This window comes from Acanthamoeba castellanii (assembly GCF_000313135.1).
Source record: "Acanthamoeba castellanii str. Neff unplaced genomic scaffold scf7180000084763, whole genome shotgun sequence".
In the NCBI taxonomy this organism is placed as follows: Eukaryota; Discosea; order Longamoebia; family Acanthamoebidae; genus Acanthamoeba; species Acanthamoeba castellanii.
Genome location: NW_004457323.1, coordinates 666,965 through 683,328, shown reverse-complemented (window position 1 = coordinate 683,328; position 16,364 = coordinate 666,965). Strand labels below are relative to the sequence as shown.

At 53.4% G+C, this 16,364-nt stretch overlaps 4 protein-coding genes and 1 pseudogene across 4 annotated transcripts; 2 read left to right on the top strand and 3 right to left on the bottom strand.

Moving 5' to 3' along the window:
- Positions 1–264: 264 nt before the first annotated feature.
- ACA1_247520 (uncharacterized protein) lies at positions 265–4,826 on the top strand (the record flags this gene model as incomplete). The annotated part of the gene is made up of 4 exons (XM_004335491.1): positions 265–2,667; positions 2,710–3,918; positions 3,980–4,084; positions 4,227–4,826. 4 exons carry the CDS (start codon positions 265–267, stop codon positions 4,824–4,826), a joined length of 4,317 nt encoding a protein of 1,438 aa, XP_004335539.1.
- Positions 4,827–8,279: 3,453 nt separating this feature from the next.
- Positions 8,280–10,399, top strand: ACA1_247510 (uncharacterized protein; the record flags this gene model as incomplete). Its single annotated transcript, XM_004335490.1, has 5 exons — positions 8,280–8,739; positions 9,100–9,303; positions 9,633–9,787; positions 9,874–9,968; positions 10,036–10,399. The coding sequence occupies 5 exons, from the start codon at positions 8,280–8,282 to the stop codon at positions 10,397–10,399; spliced, it is 1,278 nt and encodes a 425-aa protein (XP_004335538.1).
- A 2,043-nt stretch (positions 10,400–12,442) lies between these two features.
- On the bottom strand, positions 12,443–14,225 carry ACA1_247500 (betalactamase; the record flags this gene model as incomplete). The annotated part of the gene is made up of 10 exons (XM_004335489.1): positions 12,443–12,585; positions 12,671–12,838; positions 12,906–13,082; positions 13,157–13,235; positions 13,304–13,381; positions 13,449–13,599; positions 13,672–13,775; positions 13,845–13,981; positions 14,050–14,138; positions 14,203–14,225. The coding sequence occupies 10 exons, from the start codon at positions 14,223–14,225 to the stop codon at positions 12,443–12,445; spliced, it is 1,149 nt and encodes a 382-aa protein (XP_004335537.1).
- A 194-nt stretch (positions 14,226–14,419) lies between these two features.
- ACA1_247490 (uncharacterized protein) lies at positions 14,420–15,042 on the bottom strand (the record flags this gene model as incomplete). Its single annotated transcript, XM_004335488.1, has 3 exons — positions 14,420–14,427; positions 14,541–14,642; positions 14,748–15,042. 3 exons carry the CDS (start codon positions 15,040–15,042, stop codon positions 14,420–14,422), a joined length of 405 nt encoding a protein of 134 aa, XP_004335536.1.
- Positions 15,043–15,303: 261 nt separating this feature from the next.
- ACA1_247380 overlaps positions 15,304–16,364 on the bottom strand; it is a 3,542-nt pseudogene continuing 2,481 nt past the window's right edge.

Genomic DNA, 16,364 nt, shown 5'->3' with positions numbered 1-16,364 from the left:
AGCCGCACAAGCATCCAAGGCACGTGATCGGCAGCTCCTCAAGAAGGCCATTGAGATCCAAGAGGCCATCCATGGGATTGTTGTAGAGGCTCCAGTCATTGACCTCACATCCATTGAGAGTGAGATCAACAGCATCTGCAATGAAATCAAGAGCATCTGTAATGAGATCCACACTGCGCCATTGATTGCGCTGACGGTTGAGCGCATCGCTGAGACCACCAAGACCATCGCCAAGACCACTGACGCATTCATGGCCAACGCGACATGGCCTCCATGATCCAGAATCTGCGCACTCCTTCGCAACCGTTCGTGGTGGATGTGGAGATCCCACACGATGCCGGCTCCGATGCCAAGGTGGACGCGCTCGCGTCTCACTTGCGTCGTCAACTGGACGAAGCCGTAGTCCTCGACAAGGGATCGCAGAACGCCATCGCCAGTCTAATCGCCGCCGCCAACGATCTTGCAAACAGCCGATCCGGATCTGCCACCCTCGGTCCAGAGATCCTCAAACGTATCAACACCGTCAAGCAGGCCATACGTGCCACCAACTCTGGCACCGAGGCCGTATCAGCCGCGATCATCGACACTGAATCCGCGATCGGATCAAGAGCACCAACAACGGGTGGCGAAGACATCGCCAAACACATCGCCGGGATCCAACGTCGGATCGCACAGCTGGCCATCCAGCTGCTCGCCGCCGAACCAATCATGGGCCAGGTGAACGCGCTGCAGGCGCTCGTCGATGGCACCGTCGCAAAGAATATACAGACGCTTGGCGATTCGGTGGCCACCATCCGCCAGAGCATGGCTGATGTCAACCTCCCCGGCGTGCAACAGCTGTCTCAGCAGGTGGCCGCGTTCAAGACCGAACTGGACAACACCCTTGCGATCATGCGATCGGCAAATCAGACCGTCGCCGGCGCACCCACGGTGATCGACGGCATCGTGCGGTCCATCAACACCATCAAAGACAGCACGCCAGGCGGACAGCTAGGTCAGATCGCGGATGATCTGCAGAGGATCGCCACCCAGATCGGGGAGGGTAACACCACAACGGCCACCCTCGCACGGGCACGCGAGGCGCTGGCGGTGATCCGAGAGAACGTCATTTCCGAGGACGTAAACATCCCGAATCCTGCGGAGCAACGTGCCGCCCTCCTGGAGCGCGTGGCCCGTGCCAGGACCTTCGGCGCGCTGGATGGTCTGCGCGAGGCTGTCGGCGTCGTCGATCAAGCGGTGGGACAGACCACCATCGGAGAGATCAACTTGACGGCACGGCAGCGACGCGACGAGCTCATAGTGTTGGTCAAGATTCCCGACAACACCGGCTTGAGTGCCGACGACAGCAAGGCCATCAAGGACACCGCCGCCGAAGCGCAGCGACGCGTCGCCGCCACCGTGGGCGGGGCTTGGCGGAAGGCGACCAACAAGATAGCACCAGATATTGAGAAGTCCAGTGAGGCGGCGGCCAAGCTGGGTGTCTCAACGGTTGTCACGCGAACCAGCCGGATGTGGCAGGAGGCCATCGACACTGCCAACATCAAGGGCACTGCCACGCCTTCGTTCAATGCCATCGCGCAGAAGATCTACGAGGCCGTCATCGCCAAGGCACAACCAACAGCGACAGCTGCGACACTGCCCAGCCCCGTTGCGGTGCCAGTGCATTGTGAGTTTGACGTCAAGCATTTCCACCGCAAGTACACAAGAGACAAATGGGAAAAAATGACCCGAGCACGTTACAATGCACTGGTGAATCATGGCGATCTCAACCGTTTCTTCATATCCGCTGAACAGAAGATCGACTTCATCGGCCAGTTCATCGCTGGCGTGCCCATCCTCAATGTCGACGACAGTCTCGTTGCGTGCGCCTTCCTTCGGCTACCGTATGCCAACGGTTCGCCTGTAAGCGAAGGCCAGGTAGAACTGGCACTGACAGCCGTCGGTGGAGGCCTTGCGCAAGTCTACAAGGCCGCCGCCGATCTTCATCACACCAATCCTGCCATCCCAGGCCCGCTCGATCTCATCGATGATGATGAGGAGCAAGCAGAACAGCTCCTCCTTCAACTAGTCAATGGTTTGCTGGCCAACACCATGGTGAAGCCCGTCGTGGAGACCTTTGCCCGATACATGAAGTGGGAGCCCACGGATTTCACCATCCGGCACATCATCGCGATCCTGATCAACGCCACGCTTGAGTTGGACATGTGGTGGAACTGGATGAGCGAGATGGACGTCGCGGCCGCTTGGATCCTGCTGCGCTACATCAAGTGTGCGGTGTCACTGACGGTGGGACACATGGATGTGTTCCCCATGGCATTGCAGTTTGTCAGCCTCGCGGTCACCGAGAGCCCCGAGTTCATGGCCCCGCAGTTCCTGCCGGTGCCCCAGAACGGCACTATGCAAGGTTTCAATGATGCCCTGGATCATTGCGCCTTCTGTGTCACATTACTGGCCATGTCATTGGTGTGTAGCGAGGACTATCCGCGCATGGATCTGGTGGAAATCGGCGACCTCGACCAGACGCTTGACGAGGAGGGACTCAAGCCGACCACCACTCACGCCCAGATCGCGCAGCGCATCCAGCTCGCGAGGACCAAGGACGGCCAGGCCGTCGATTGGCTCACTGCGAGCATCAACGCCGTCGTGTCGGGATGCATCGTGAGGCTGGTGACCATCGGCGACACCCGCACGATGCCCCCACCGTTGTAGACAGCATTGGTCACCAAACACAACTACCAGGCAGCACCCAACCCTCGACGCGGCACCGCCGATCCGATCCACCTCCAGGCGTCCAGGCTCGCCCTTCTGTGCCTGGCGCCGACCGCGAGCAGCATCGCCGGACATCTCGGAGACATTGACAGGAACGAGTACAGGACGGCGCTCCTCGGTGGCCTGCGCGCCGCTCTCGGATCCACGTCTGACATCCGAGCCGAAGCCGTCATCAGCGCGCCCAACGCACGCGGGCCGCGCAAGGTTCTGCTCGACGACGCCTTTGATCAGGTGAAGTTCAGCGCCCAGTCTTCCCTCTTTGGATACACGCTCGTCACGGAGCACGACGAACGGTCAACCGGCACCTTCGACGGCGATCGCATCGTGATCTCGGACCTATTGAACATCGCGACCGCCGACAACGAGGGCCGAATCATCGACGGCAGGGTCCAGGCCATCGTCCGAGAGCTGCTCAAGTTGAAGCCCGGTGAGGTGCCCACCAACCCGAGTATCTACCTCAATCTGGCGAGCTCTGCCGATCGTCTCGTTGACCGTCTTGGCGGCAGCCTGATCCGAGCGACAACGACCCAGGAGTGGGAGACCGCCCCGGCGACCGGTGGTCTCGAACAGGAGAAGCGACTCACTGCCGCCCAACGTCGATACACCAATTTCGTGGACGAGGCGAAAAAGAGAGGCCTGACCATCGGATACGCGCTCGACACTGCCACCGATGATGCGGCGTTCATCGCCTTTGAGAAAGCGGCGAACGGCCCGCGCTGGAACAAGAAGACGTCGCTGTTCGATACCGAGCGCTGGTTCCGTCTCGTCATCGAAGGCGAGGGTGGTGCCACGCTCGAGACGTTCGTCTACGTCGTCGCCACCGACATGCCTGTGCCCAGGATGTTCCGGTTCACCGCCAGGAAAACCGAAGGCGGCGGCTTGGTGCGGATCATGGAGGGCGAGGGGCAGTTCATCTCGCTCAGCTTCCTGGCCAGCAACGACGAGGCTCTCGAATTCGCCCCCATCGCGAGCGCCGCCGTCGGACTCATCGCCGATGCCTACGCGTGCCCGATCGCCGAGGAATCGGTCGTCATCGTCGACCGACACGCCAACGCCATGGTCTACGCCGAGGTCTTTGGCAGCGTGACCATCTCCGCGGGCGAGCAGCGCGTCGGACCGACCGGTCTGGAGATCGAGGGATGGCGAAAGGTGGTGGCGCACGCCCGGCCCAACGCCCGTCGATCCGCGCATCCGGCGACTGCGCAACAAGACGGTCCAGATGATCGCGCGCGGCCAGGTCACCATCGGCGCCGATAAAACCACCAGCCTCGTGAAGTCGGACCTGCTGAGGGTCGCCAACAGGCGCGCCGGCATAGTCGCCGGTGAAATGGACGAGGAGGAACGTGCGTAACGCGTACATTAAAAATTCAGACAACGTTGTATGTAAGAAGAGCATGTCGACCAACACCACGAAAAAGAAGAAACAACCACGCAGGCCACGTGATCGCCCACCGCAGGGGATCACGGCCGATCACGCCCGCGCGCTGGTCGACCGATCCGACGAGACCTATCGCGTCGTCGCCGTCATGCTGCGCCAGCGATGCGACCAGGCGATCGCGGCCGCCGCATCCATGGGGCGCGAGCACATCACCTTTGCGGTGCCGGCGCTTGTGCCCGGCATGCCGCTCTACTTTGCCCACCGTGACAAGGTGGTGGAGCTGCTGGTCGGCGGGCTCCGGAGGGACAAGCACGTGGTCGAGCGCATGCGCGAGAACATGCTCTACGTCGAGTGGGGCGAGGAGGCGGCGCCGACCGGCGAGGCCGAACGGCAGGCCGAGGCCAGGGCCAAGGCCAAAGCGGCGGCCAAGGCGGAAAGGCGCGCCGCGCGGAAGTTGCGACGCGAGGCAAGCAAGGGCAAGGGCGAGGCCAAGGCGCCCGAGGAGCGCGGCCGTTCCGAGGAGAAGAAGGACAAAAAGAAGAAGAAGGAGCGCAGCCGCAGCAGGAGCCGCAGCAAAAGCAGAGGGCGCGCCGCCAAGCGCGATGCGCTGGAGATCTTGCGCGAGGCCACCCAGGAGAAGCGCGCGGACAACATCATGAAGATGCTCAAGGAAAAATAAAAGCCTTTTCATCAGGTGGCATGATGGAGCACACGATGAACCGGTCTCAGGAATTGGGACTCGACACCTCCTGGTCGGATGGTGATGATGGAAGAGGATCGCCGCCACCTCGGTTGTCACAGTTGCCGTGAAAGAAGAAACAAACACAATCTCTTTGTGTGCTGCTGCTGCTGCTGCTTCTGCTGTGGTTGATGCCCCTGGATCGTTTTTTTTTCCTAATTATTCCAGTGACGACCCAGCCCAAAGACATGCAACTGGCTCTTCGTGTCTGTGGTCAGTGGAATCTTGCAATTTTGGCAGTGCTATGTTGCATTCCCAGTGCACCACCAACAAAGCGGGAAGCGCCAAACGCAGGAGCATGGTCATTGTGTGCCTGTTCCATCTGCCCCTGGAACTGCAGAGCCTCACCTTGGTTCCATTATCTCTCTTCCTTTTATGATCAAAAAGATGTTTACGCCAGGACAGAAGTGGGCGATTAAATCAAATGGTTTTGTGAATCTGGCACTTAACCTTATGATGCTCACCCTTGCGGCTAGTGAGCACTTTATTAGCACATACCAGTGGATGGACAGTGGTGGCCGGTGCAACACAGGTCACCCTGGTTGCAGATTTCTCCTATGGGCAGGCACAATGTGCAATGGTGGTACACTTGATTGCACCTCACTTCCAGGCTGAAACCCAGATTGGGGTTGCAACAGGGAGTAGTGTTGTTGCAGTACTGACCCACAAGAAACACTGTGTCCAGAAAAAGGTGACAGTGGTACTTTTTAATGAAACTAAAAACAGGTGTACATGAGATAAAAACACTGTGGAATTTGAATGTACACAGAGAAGAGAAGTTTTATTTACAGGTGTCTAAATATTTCTTGAAGGGTGGGTGGGGGAACTCCAGTGTTGGCGTTAAAGTCAAAGCCACAAGCTAAAACAGACCCCATTGGAACAGTGCTTTCTGAGCCATGGTCAGTCCAGCATCCATTAGTGAAGTTCCACCAGCAAAAGTCCTGAGTGTCTTCATCAGCATCAGCCTGGACAGCAACCCACTGACCAGGAGCAAAGTTGAAATGTTGGACTTGGGGTGTAGTCTGTGTGTGGACAACCTTGACCCTGGTTTGGAGACAGAACAATGGACCATCAAGGAGAGGATTAGTGATGGGGTGAGCTGTGAGTCCATCAAAAATCAAGTTATCACAGGTTGGTTGGGAGCTTGAAACAAGAGCCTCATGTGCTTCAAAGATATCAGCCCACTCACTTAGCTCAGCCTCAAGGAACAGTGGAGCACAGCAGTTGTCAGCCAACTCAGTAAGCACTTCAGGTGGAAATTGCTGAGGTGGGATAGTGAAAGGTGCTCCTGATGTGGTTTGTGTAAGTTGTGATATCTTTTGGTGGGGTGTGTGCAACATAGTGAGGAGCAAACCAGTCAGAATGGATGTGAGAAGCTGGTATGGCTCAGAGTAGGCTCCTTGGGTGTGGTAGGCTTTGTCCCAGATCACTGGTTTGCCTGAAGCATCACATAAAAAATGGAAAACATGGGGGGTGGAGTGACCAGTCAGGCCATGCATGTGATTTCCAAGCCAGCTCTTCCAGTCCCAAACAGTTTCAAGGGTGTGCAGGGAAGGAGCTGGGCTGGTGGATTGGTAAGCCTGCTCAAGAAAACCAGAAAGTTGACTGAAATTTGAAGATGAAGTTAGGAAGGTGAACAAAAAGGGGCAATCATTAATGCTGACAGAAAAAACTGATGTGCATTGGGGTAATGAGTCAACAAATAAAAAACCCAATGCGCATCAGGAAAACAATCAAGACAAAAAAAGAGTGATGACCATTACCTTGGGGTGTGAATGGAAGAGGTATGGAACTTTGTCTGAGCAGTGGAGAAGAGCTGGTCAATGTCTTTATGTGTATGCCCAACCAACAGAAAGCTCAGGTAGACCTCTTGGAACATATCCAGGCTGACCAGGAGACTGAGGAAGGCAAGCATGAAGACATTCTTGTTCTCAGCAGCACAATTGTCAGCCTGCAGGTAGAGGATAGAAGGGTGAGTGTTGGAGGTGGTGTTAGTCAAAATGTGAGTTCAGATGTGGTGAAAGAGTGTGGAGATGACAAGGTTAGCATCTTTTGGCCAAAAGGGCTGAGGGTGTAGAAAGAGGTGTTTGCCATGGCTGTGGTCAATGAGACCACCAAGAACCATGGTGAACCAGTTGCCAAAGTGCATCCAGGCCTTTGGCACAGGAGTGTGGGTGGGGAGAGGGAGTGGGTTGGAGTAGTCAATGATCAGGCTCATGTAAAGACTTGGTCGACTTGTTGCTTGGTGGCATTGGTCCTTGTAACTGAGGCGTTCTGCAGAAGAAAGTGCAAGGTGGTGAGTCCATGCACTTGCAAACTGTGCTGCCTCAAGAGGGCTTTTGGCTCTCAAGCATTGCTGTGCAAAGTCAATGCAAGCAGAGCACTTGCCAAGGCGTGAGTTCTTAGGCAACTTCACATAGGCAAAGTGGGAAGCAATGTGTTTGAGCATAGCAGAATAGGTGAGCACAGGAACAGTTGAGGGATGAGCATTGGCACACATAGAGTGCACTTCTTGCCAAGTCAAAGAAATAGGTAAATGGATGGTGGCATCAGGAAGGCGATCTCCAATAACATCAAAGAAAGTGGCTAGCCATAAGTGGGTATTTGAGGGACATTGCAGTCCAGTGGTGTTGTGTATTGGGACACGCCCACCAGAAATGAAAATCTGTTTAGCAGAACACCACTTCTGAAACCATGCACCTTGTAGAGCAGCAATGTGGCACTCAGGTAGTGTTGAGACACAGCTGGCTGACATGATGTTGATGATGTAGGTGGTGCAATTGCATTCATTGAGATCTGCAAAGGGTTGTGTGGTGTTGAGAATGTCAGCAAAGGAGAAGTTATCAAGGCATTTCTTACAACAACAGAATGATGCAAGAACAGTATTGATGTGATCATTGCTGACAAGCAGGCGACGCTTTTTGGGGATTCACTCTTCAGCAGTTCAGAGAACTCTCTTCCTTGGAGTTTGAGCTGTGGCTTGTGAGGACTGGCCAAAGATTGGGGATAGTAGGGTAGAGGCGAGGACCTCTGTGTTGGTGGGGAGAGAGTGGCTCATTGAGGTGGAGAACAACTGAATGACACTGGAGAGGTATTTAAACATTTGGTGTGATACCTCTGATTCCCAATGGCCACATAATGGATAGATGTGGTTTTTCTGGATTGGTGAACATTGTGTTTCTTGGAACTCCAGACCAATGAGCTCACAACTAATAACAGTGGAGTTGAGGAAAATATGGGACAACTTTACAAACCTGATGCCATCAGGAAACAGGACAACAAAATAAAACTGATGCACATTGGGATAAGAGTTGACAAATAAAAAACCTGATGCACATCAGGAAGCAAGTCAACAAATAAAAAACCTGGTGAGAGGAGGGAGTGAAAGAGCCAATGGATGTGGAAGTGGAGGAGGAGGAGAGGAAGGAAAAGGAGGCAGAGGAGGAGGAAGAGCAGGAGAAGGAGCTGGAGGAGGAGGAGCAGGAGGAGAAGCAGGGGGAGGTGCAGAAGGAGGAGGAGAAGGGGGTGGAGGAGGACATAGTGGAGGAGGAGAAAGAGGAGGAGAAGGGAGAGGAAGCACTGGAGGAGGAGCAGGAGGAGGAGTTGGAGGTGGAGGAGCTGGAGGAGGAGGAGCACCAAGCACCACCAAGGAAGCACAAGCTGGTAGAGGAAGAGCACAAGGAGAGGAAACACACACACCCAGAGGTGATTGACATGGACAAGGAGATGGAGGCAGAGGAGATCAAGACCAAGCCACACAAGCAGCCAGTGGTGTGCCAGTACTCTGCAGGCAACACCAAAGAGCAACACAAGGAGGCTGCCAGACTACTTGTGCTGCCTGACCTGGAGCTAGGTATGTACACTTTGTGTGTTTTTACTGTTCACCACACTGACAAGTTCCAAACCAATGCACATCAGTTTTTTATTTGTGGACTCCTTTCCCAATGCACATCTGGTTTTTTATTTGTCAACTCTTTTCCCAATGTGCATCTGGTTTTTTATTTGTCAACTCTTTTCCCTATGCACATCAGTTTTTTATTTGTCAACTCTTTTCCTGATGCGCATCAGTTTTTTATTTGTCAACTCTTTTCCCAATGCACATCAGTTTTTTATTTGTCAACTCTTTTCCCCAATGCGCATTGGTTTTTTATTTGACCTGTGAGAACCATGTTCTCTAACAGTTTGTGTTGCTGACCTCCACCTTACTATTCAGAAACGAAAATTCATACACTCCCAAATTTCCAATCACTTCAGTCCAACCCCAACATCATCAGTGCCAGCCTTCAGGTGACCCACAACAACCAAGCAATTCACCAGCAGAAGGAGCAGCTCAATTGCATCGACCCTTCAACTTTGCACTGTACCTGGGTTCAACCCACATCATGCCACCTTGATGTTTGGAACTGCACCATCTTTGGTACAACTCCTCTTTTCATTATGGCAATGTGTAGATGCTTTCACTTGCTAACCACCTGCACTGCCATCAGAACAGCATCACCCAGTGACAGTTCCAGGAATTCGTCACTTGCTGCAGTCTGTTGTGGATGGAGGGTGTCTCACAACCAAGCCCTTCATTGTTAGATTTCTCAATGAAGATGAGTGCCTTGACCAAAACAATGTTGATGAGTTTGGTATTACTTCCCACACCACTTCAATTTAGCTGCACTCATGGCCATTCAGTTTTTAGGCTATTCACAATTCCCAATGTGCAGTGGTTTTTTTGGGTACTAACTTTTAACCTTCCAGAGGCTGTCAATTGTAACCACAGAGTTGTGGTCTGGAACCTCATTGAGCACTGGCAGTGGGAGAATGTCTATGAAGTTGTGCCAGCAGCTGCAGGGATGGAACTCAGCTGGATCATCCTCAACCACATCTCTGGCTTTGAGAACTACATCAACTCAGTGGGACTACAATGCTCTTGCTGAGCACCTGGTGTGTCCACCACCCTCATATTTCAAACCATTACTCATCACCCCACACCTCACAGAAAACGCTTGAGGGTCATGCTGCACCAAAGCCCACCACTCTGCAGAAGTACTCAACTACCTTAAGGGCCCTGTTCCATGCTCCAGGAGTGGTGGAGTATGTTATTTCTACTCTAACTCTTCACCTTTGTTTTGAGTCCTCACTAACTGTTCCCCTTTTCCAGTCTTATCAAGGAACTCAATCGCCTCATTCCAGAGGGTCAGGTGTTCATCTCCCTTGACAACCTCAACTCTGGTGCCTTCAGGGAATTGAGTGCCAATGACATGATTGCTGTGCTTCATCATTATAAGCACTACCAACACCAAGCCCCTTCCAAGAGTATGTCCTTTCTTCTGAGTTCTTTTGTTCTTCTCCCCACAAGTCTAACTACTTCCCTCTTGCCAGAGAACTTCTGGTCACTAATCACCAACCACTGGAGCATGATCAAAAGGCAGATGGAGGCCTTTCATCAGGCTGTTCATGCAGCCACTGAAGCTTCTGGCACCACTCCAACCACCCCAACCAGTACATTTTCATTTTGCTGGTAAAGTTCCAAGCTCACCACATGCTTGTTCTTTACAGCTACCAAGAAACATGGCAAGGGTAAGGCTGAAGAGGAACCATCTACCATCAAGCACAAGGCAGAGCTTGCTCTCCAGAAAAAGTATCTCCCCCAATTCACCAAGCCACTCACCAAGCTTCTTGGCCAACCAACACAATTCAAAAAGAGGAGGACAAAGAAGAAGAAGACCACTCCAAGAAAGGCAAGGGCCAAACTGATGGACTCTGACCTGCAATGGATTAACAATGACAACAACAACAACAAGGCCAACAACAACAATCACAACAAGCAGAGTGATGGCAGCAGCAGAAGCAGTGGTAGAAAGATGACAGCAACCAGCAGGAAATGAAAGAACAACAAACACTGTGTCCAGAAAAAGGTGCCAGTGGCACCTTTTGTTAAGTAAAATCTGCACAAGTGATATATGTGTATGTGCAGCGAAAGCAGTACTTTTGTGAACATGGTGTGTGAGTGATAGGGGCTGCAGCTGATTGCCACTGTGTGTGGAAACCATGTGCCCTGGGCACTACACTGCCATGCCCTTTGCCATGGACAACACACTCAACAACAACAACAACAAGGGCAACAGGATGAGGGCAAAGATGGTCAAGATGACAAGAACAATGACACCTGCAGCAGCAGCAGTGACAGGGATGAAGGCAGTGGCAACCTGGACTACAAATACAGTGACCAGAGCATCACTCAAAGTGTTAACACCATGACAGGAGAAAGGCCCAACCCTGAGTGCCATACCACACCCACCCATGCACTGTTACACAGACCTGTGGCTGCCCACCACTGCCACTGCAGTGGACCTGCTAGATCATGTGCCAAGGCCTTCAACTGAGCTGTCAACTGCAAGGCCACAAAATACAGCCCAGCAGTAGCTGACAGCTTGATCACCAAGGTGGTGCCATTCATCATGTCACCCTTTGGCACACTCTCAAGGCCAGCAAAGGCCTTCCTCAAGCATGCCATGGGCAACACAACAACAGCCAAGCAGGCCAAGGCATGTCTGCACCTTGCCATGGCCACCATTCAGGGCAAAGCCCACCTGGGGCACCTGCACCCTCATCAGCAACTAATGCACAAGAAGGACAGCCAGGATGGCCAGGACAACAATGAAGGCAAGGGCAAAAGCAACCACCTACACCACAAGCACCATGACAAAAATGTTGCACACTGTACAGGCAGCTAGGTTGCACCCAGCCAGCCATTACAAGCCTCAGTTGGCATGAGCCCCTGGCTTCCTGAGCCCACCTGGGCAACTCTTTTGGTCTGGTTTTACTGGCCTGTTTTTCTCTCTCCCCCTTTCCCCCCCTTTTCCTTTTGTACTTTTTGTACTTAGGTTTTTCATCTGGCCATGGCAGCTTGTTGCCTGGCATAGTGTTAACATGTTAAAAAAAATGTGTAAATAGATAACTATTTAACCCTAAAAGACAAAAACAACAAGGATGAAGACAATAATGAGAGATGGATGGGTGTCAAACCATCCAGGATCTGCCAGAAGGTGAAGAAGTTGCAGAGACTGCTCTCCAGGTTCCTCCAGCCTGATTGGAGTGCTGCTGTGCTGACCTTGGTACTCAACACACCAGCAGTCATGCACCCACACATGCCCTCTAATGCAGCCCAGTAGTGGACATCACAACCTGTTGAAGTGGAATCAGACATGGTGTCCCCCCTAATTGTGATGAAATAAACAAAGCACCACCCAGTGGCAGCAGTCCCCTGTGTGCTTGGTGTGCAAACAATTGCATTCACAAGCTGAGTCAATCTTGAGTGTTATTATGGTCAGGAAGTCACTCTGGGATCACACAATGGGGCCTGTGTGCCCTATTCACATGCACTGGGCTTGACTTGGAATTCAACCAACCAATTTCTGCCTGTCCACAGAAAGGACAAACTCTTAAGATTTTTTATTACAAAATGTGAATTGAAACTACAAGATGGCCAGCAAAGAGAGCAGTCTGACACCAGACTGTACCAGGTAATTGTAAATAACAAATGGTGATGTAAAACTAATGACTGTTCACAAGGCATGATGAAAGATGAAGCCATAGTAGAGCCCCTTTAGCTCAAAGGTGGTGGCCACACCAGTTGTGGGGTTCATGGTGAAGTAGACCAGTTGGTTGCCTCCACCAAGGACCTCCTCACACAGATCAGGATGGGTGGCTGCTCATCATTCAATGGGTGAGTGATAAGCAGATCATCATCCACCAACCCCAACAGGGGCAAAACAAGAGACAAGGGAACGCACAGGAGATGGCCACTTGAAGGATCAGCTGGTTGGGGTCCTTGTTGAAGGCCTCATAGTAGTCCAGTAGGGCTGAGAAGAATGGGGTGGTGTCATGCCCAATGTAGATGGTGATGAGCACCCTTGTCCTGTTGGTCTCATCCTGAATCAACCTCACGTCCGCAGTGATTCCTGGCGATCATCAATGATGAGGACTCAAAGGAGAACGCACACTTTGCATGGGATGGATGATGGATACCTTGGAAGATTGGGGGGAGCGGGTCATTGTTGTATGCCTTGTAGGATCCAACGATGTTCTGGGGATGGGGCGGGAGGGCAGGAGGGACTTGAACTTGGCTCAGAAGCTGAGTTAGTGGAGGAACCAGCACAGCGTTCGCCTGTAGCGCTGCAGTAAGTGCCGGTCCACCAAGCCCGCCTGTATTCACGGTTCGTGCATGTGTTAGGGTGAGGTGCATCCTGACGGGCAATGGAGGGGGTCCCAGTGCGTACCATTCATCAACACCGCTACGCCAAGCTTGAGTTCGGGGATCATCATTATTTCAGCAGTATAGCCAAACACCGCTCCGCTCTGATTCACATTCACACGGGTTACCCTGCGGCCATCATTCAAGAGAGATGGGTGTGGACGCGCTGTACCTTTCCCTTTTGCCAGTAGTTTGGGTTTCCTGGATAGGTCAAGAGTAGATTCTCCCAAGGCATGCCCATGGAGGTAAGCTGAAAGAAGAAGGTTCATCTCAGTATAAGCTACGACAACTGTGTGAGGTGTCATTGCTGTGCGTACACCATACTTGGCTGCAGCTGAGTCGTAGAGAGGGATCAGCCATTCCTTGATGGTCTGGCCGTCAAGAATCTGCGATGGAATCGTGTACTCGGTGTAGTTGTCCCTGAAGATGAGGGACATCAAGTGGCACAGATCCTCCACCGTGGAATACCTAACACGCGCACATGTAAAGCATGAGATCTCTTGCATCCCTGAAGCTTCCCTTTCAAGTGATGGTGCGTACATCTGGCCTGCGGGAGCTTCCCATCCCAGATCATAAAGAGGCGCAGGTTGGTCCGTTCCATCGAAGTAGCCCACAGCCATCTTGCTTTTTACCTCGGGTGTAAACTGATGGCCACACCCGATTAATTTGATCACTTCGGTCAACCGGTTGTGGGACAAGTTTGTGAGGCGTACCGTGAATCCGGTGTTGGTCATGTTCAACGATTGGAGAATGTTCTTCTCGACGTACGATTCAAAGCTGTCGCCAACAAGCTCCTCAAGGAGACGGCCAAGCAGGGCGAACCCAAAATTGCTGTACGATGGTCTGGTGTCTTTGGAATGAAATGATGAGTGAGAACAATGTTGAAGCTGGTCTGAGTGGAGCCACACTCCAACGTACCGATGGGTTGAATGGTTTTCTGCGAGTTGATGCGTCTCAGTATCTCATCAGTGGTGACGTTGCAGTCTCCCCATAACCCGCCACACGGCCTGCGTGCGTGAGGAGTCTGAGTTCATCGTTGCACTAAACAATCTTGAGAGTGTGATGACCTACGAGGAGCGTGGGAGGCCGGCCATATGGGATCCCAACTGACGCCAAGTTATGCCCCGCTTCGTAGGAAAGACGTTCTGGATGGCGGACTTCCACTGAGGGAACTTCTTGCCGATCTACAATGATCACCCACCACAGTTATAGGGTTAGTTATCAGGAAAACGACTCCTGGCCTTCAAGACGAAAGAGGACCTCTTCATCGAGATCAAGGACGCCACGATCACGGAGCTGGAGAAGCATCAGATCAGGAAACACCTTCGATATCGATCCTACATTGAACCAGAACCATCCAAGTTAGTAAGCAGAGTCATCACTCGCGCAAAATAGTGCTCGAAGCATACCAATCCTGAAGATGTTATCGGGACTGACGGGTCTGGCCTTCGGTCCCATCTCTGCAGAGCCCAGTCCCACCTTCCATAGAATTTTCTGATCGTAGACCACCGCTGCGGTCATACCTGATGATGACGCGCACAGAGCGGTTGATGAGTTGTCTTCATGCACACCGAAGGTGGTTCACGCGTCAAGCTAGGCGAAGGCATCATGAGTACCCAGGGTCTGATTGGTGAGGATGAACTGGTTGGTCCACGTCTTGACCAGCAGGTCAAAGTGAGGTTCCAGGTGCGCACGCCAGTTGGCCGGGAGCTCGACAGGCTGAGGAGCCTGAGGGCAGCTCAGCTCGGGGTAGATGTAGTCCCTCTTCCCCAACCCGTCCGGGGTGGGTGCCCACGCGAACTCCATCGGGACGGCGCTGTCCATCGAAAGCGCCGCGCTCGCATTCGCAAACACAACCACTAGCAGACCCACGCACACCAAAAAGCACTCCACACCGACCTTCCGCTCCATCGATGCTCTGCGCCAGTACAGACGGCAGCTCGCCCAGGGCTTTGCCTTTTCTTCTCTCTGGTTGTGCCGTTTCTGCTAACGCCAGGCCAAGAACTTCGACCACCAATTCATTTCATGTGTGCCGTGGTATCCCAAGAATTCAGTCTTTGGCTTTCGCAGGGGAGGAAGACGTGACGAACACGGGGGCTCAAGTGGAGCGGACGTGGCGTGGGTGCTACTTGTTGCACCAACGTTGGAGGTCAAAGTGGCGCAGATCATTAATCATTCGTGGGCCATTTCGCCGGTGGTTGGCAAGGGTTCGGCATCAGCGTCGGCGTCGTCGGCGACGGCAAAAACGGGGGGCGCCAACGGCATTGGCGCTGAGTCAGTGGGCGTCGAAGAGATGGGCGAGTCGAAGCTGTCAAAGGCCTCAGGAGCCTCCAGCGGGAGGAGCCCGGTGAGAATGTCCTTGATCTGCTTCATCTCGGCGAGAGCCAGCAGCACAGAGTCCATTCGCTCATCTTCCGACAGCACATTCCTGCTCCACCAACACAAGATTTGAGGTCAAAACACGCCACACACGACACACACTGAGTCACCGACATCTCACAGCCAACGAAGGTCTGCGTACTTCTTGTCGACGAAGCCGTTGTGCAGGGAAAGATGATTCGCTCGAGTCGGTGGCCATGTGAGTCTGCGTTCGGTCGAGTTCGGCCACGCGCGCTGTGAGTTCGGCCACCTGGCTGTGCAGCGCCGTCACTGCCGGAGACTCGCTTCTGTTTGGGTTGGGTCGGGGGGGGGTCAGCCAACACTTGAGCGCGGGTCTTGCAAAACACAGAAGTTCGCGAATCAGGGAGACCTTGGCGGGCGATTTGCTGACGTGTGGCTTGGACTCGGGTATGAGGTGCTTCAGCGTGTCGGCGAGGCTGTGCCGGTGAGAGCTCGGGGAGAAGGGCTTGTCGTCCGACTTTTTCTTTTTGTCTGTCTTGGCGGCCTTGGTGGCCTTGGCGGGCTTCGCTTGCTTGTGGGCCCCGAGCGGATCAGTCGTCGCCACCTCGCTCTCACTTCCCGCAGGGAACAACGGCGAATCAAGCAGGCTCGCTGGCTGCGTTGGCACCGGCCAGAAATGTTAGGCATTGTCAGGACGTGGAAAACCAGTCGCAGCGACGTCGGCAATCAAATTAAGAGAGCGAAGGCGTACAATGATGGGTGAGCTGGTGGCGGATGCGGTGTTGCTGGCCTTGGCCGAGGCAGCCTTGGGGTTAATGAGTGCGAGGGCCTTGGTGATAAAGCCAGAGACGTCTTCCACCGGCGGTACTTGAACAGACGCTGGAGGCATGCCG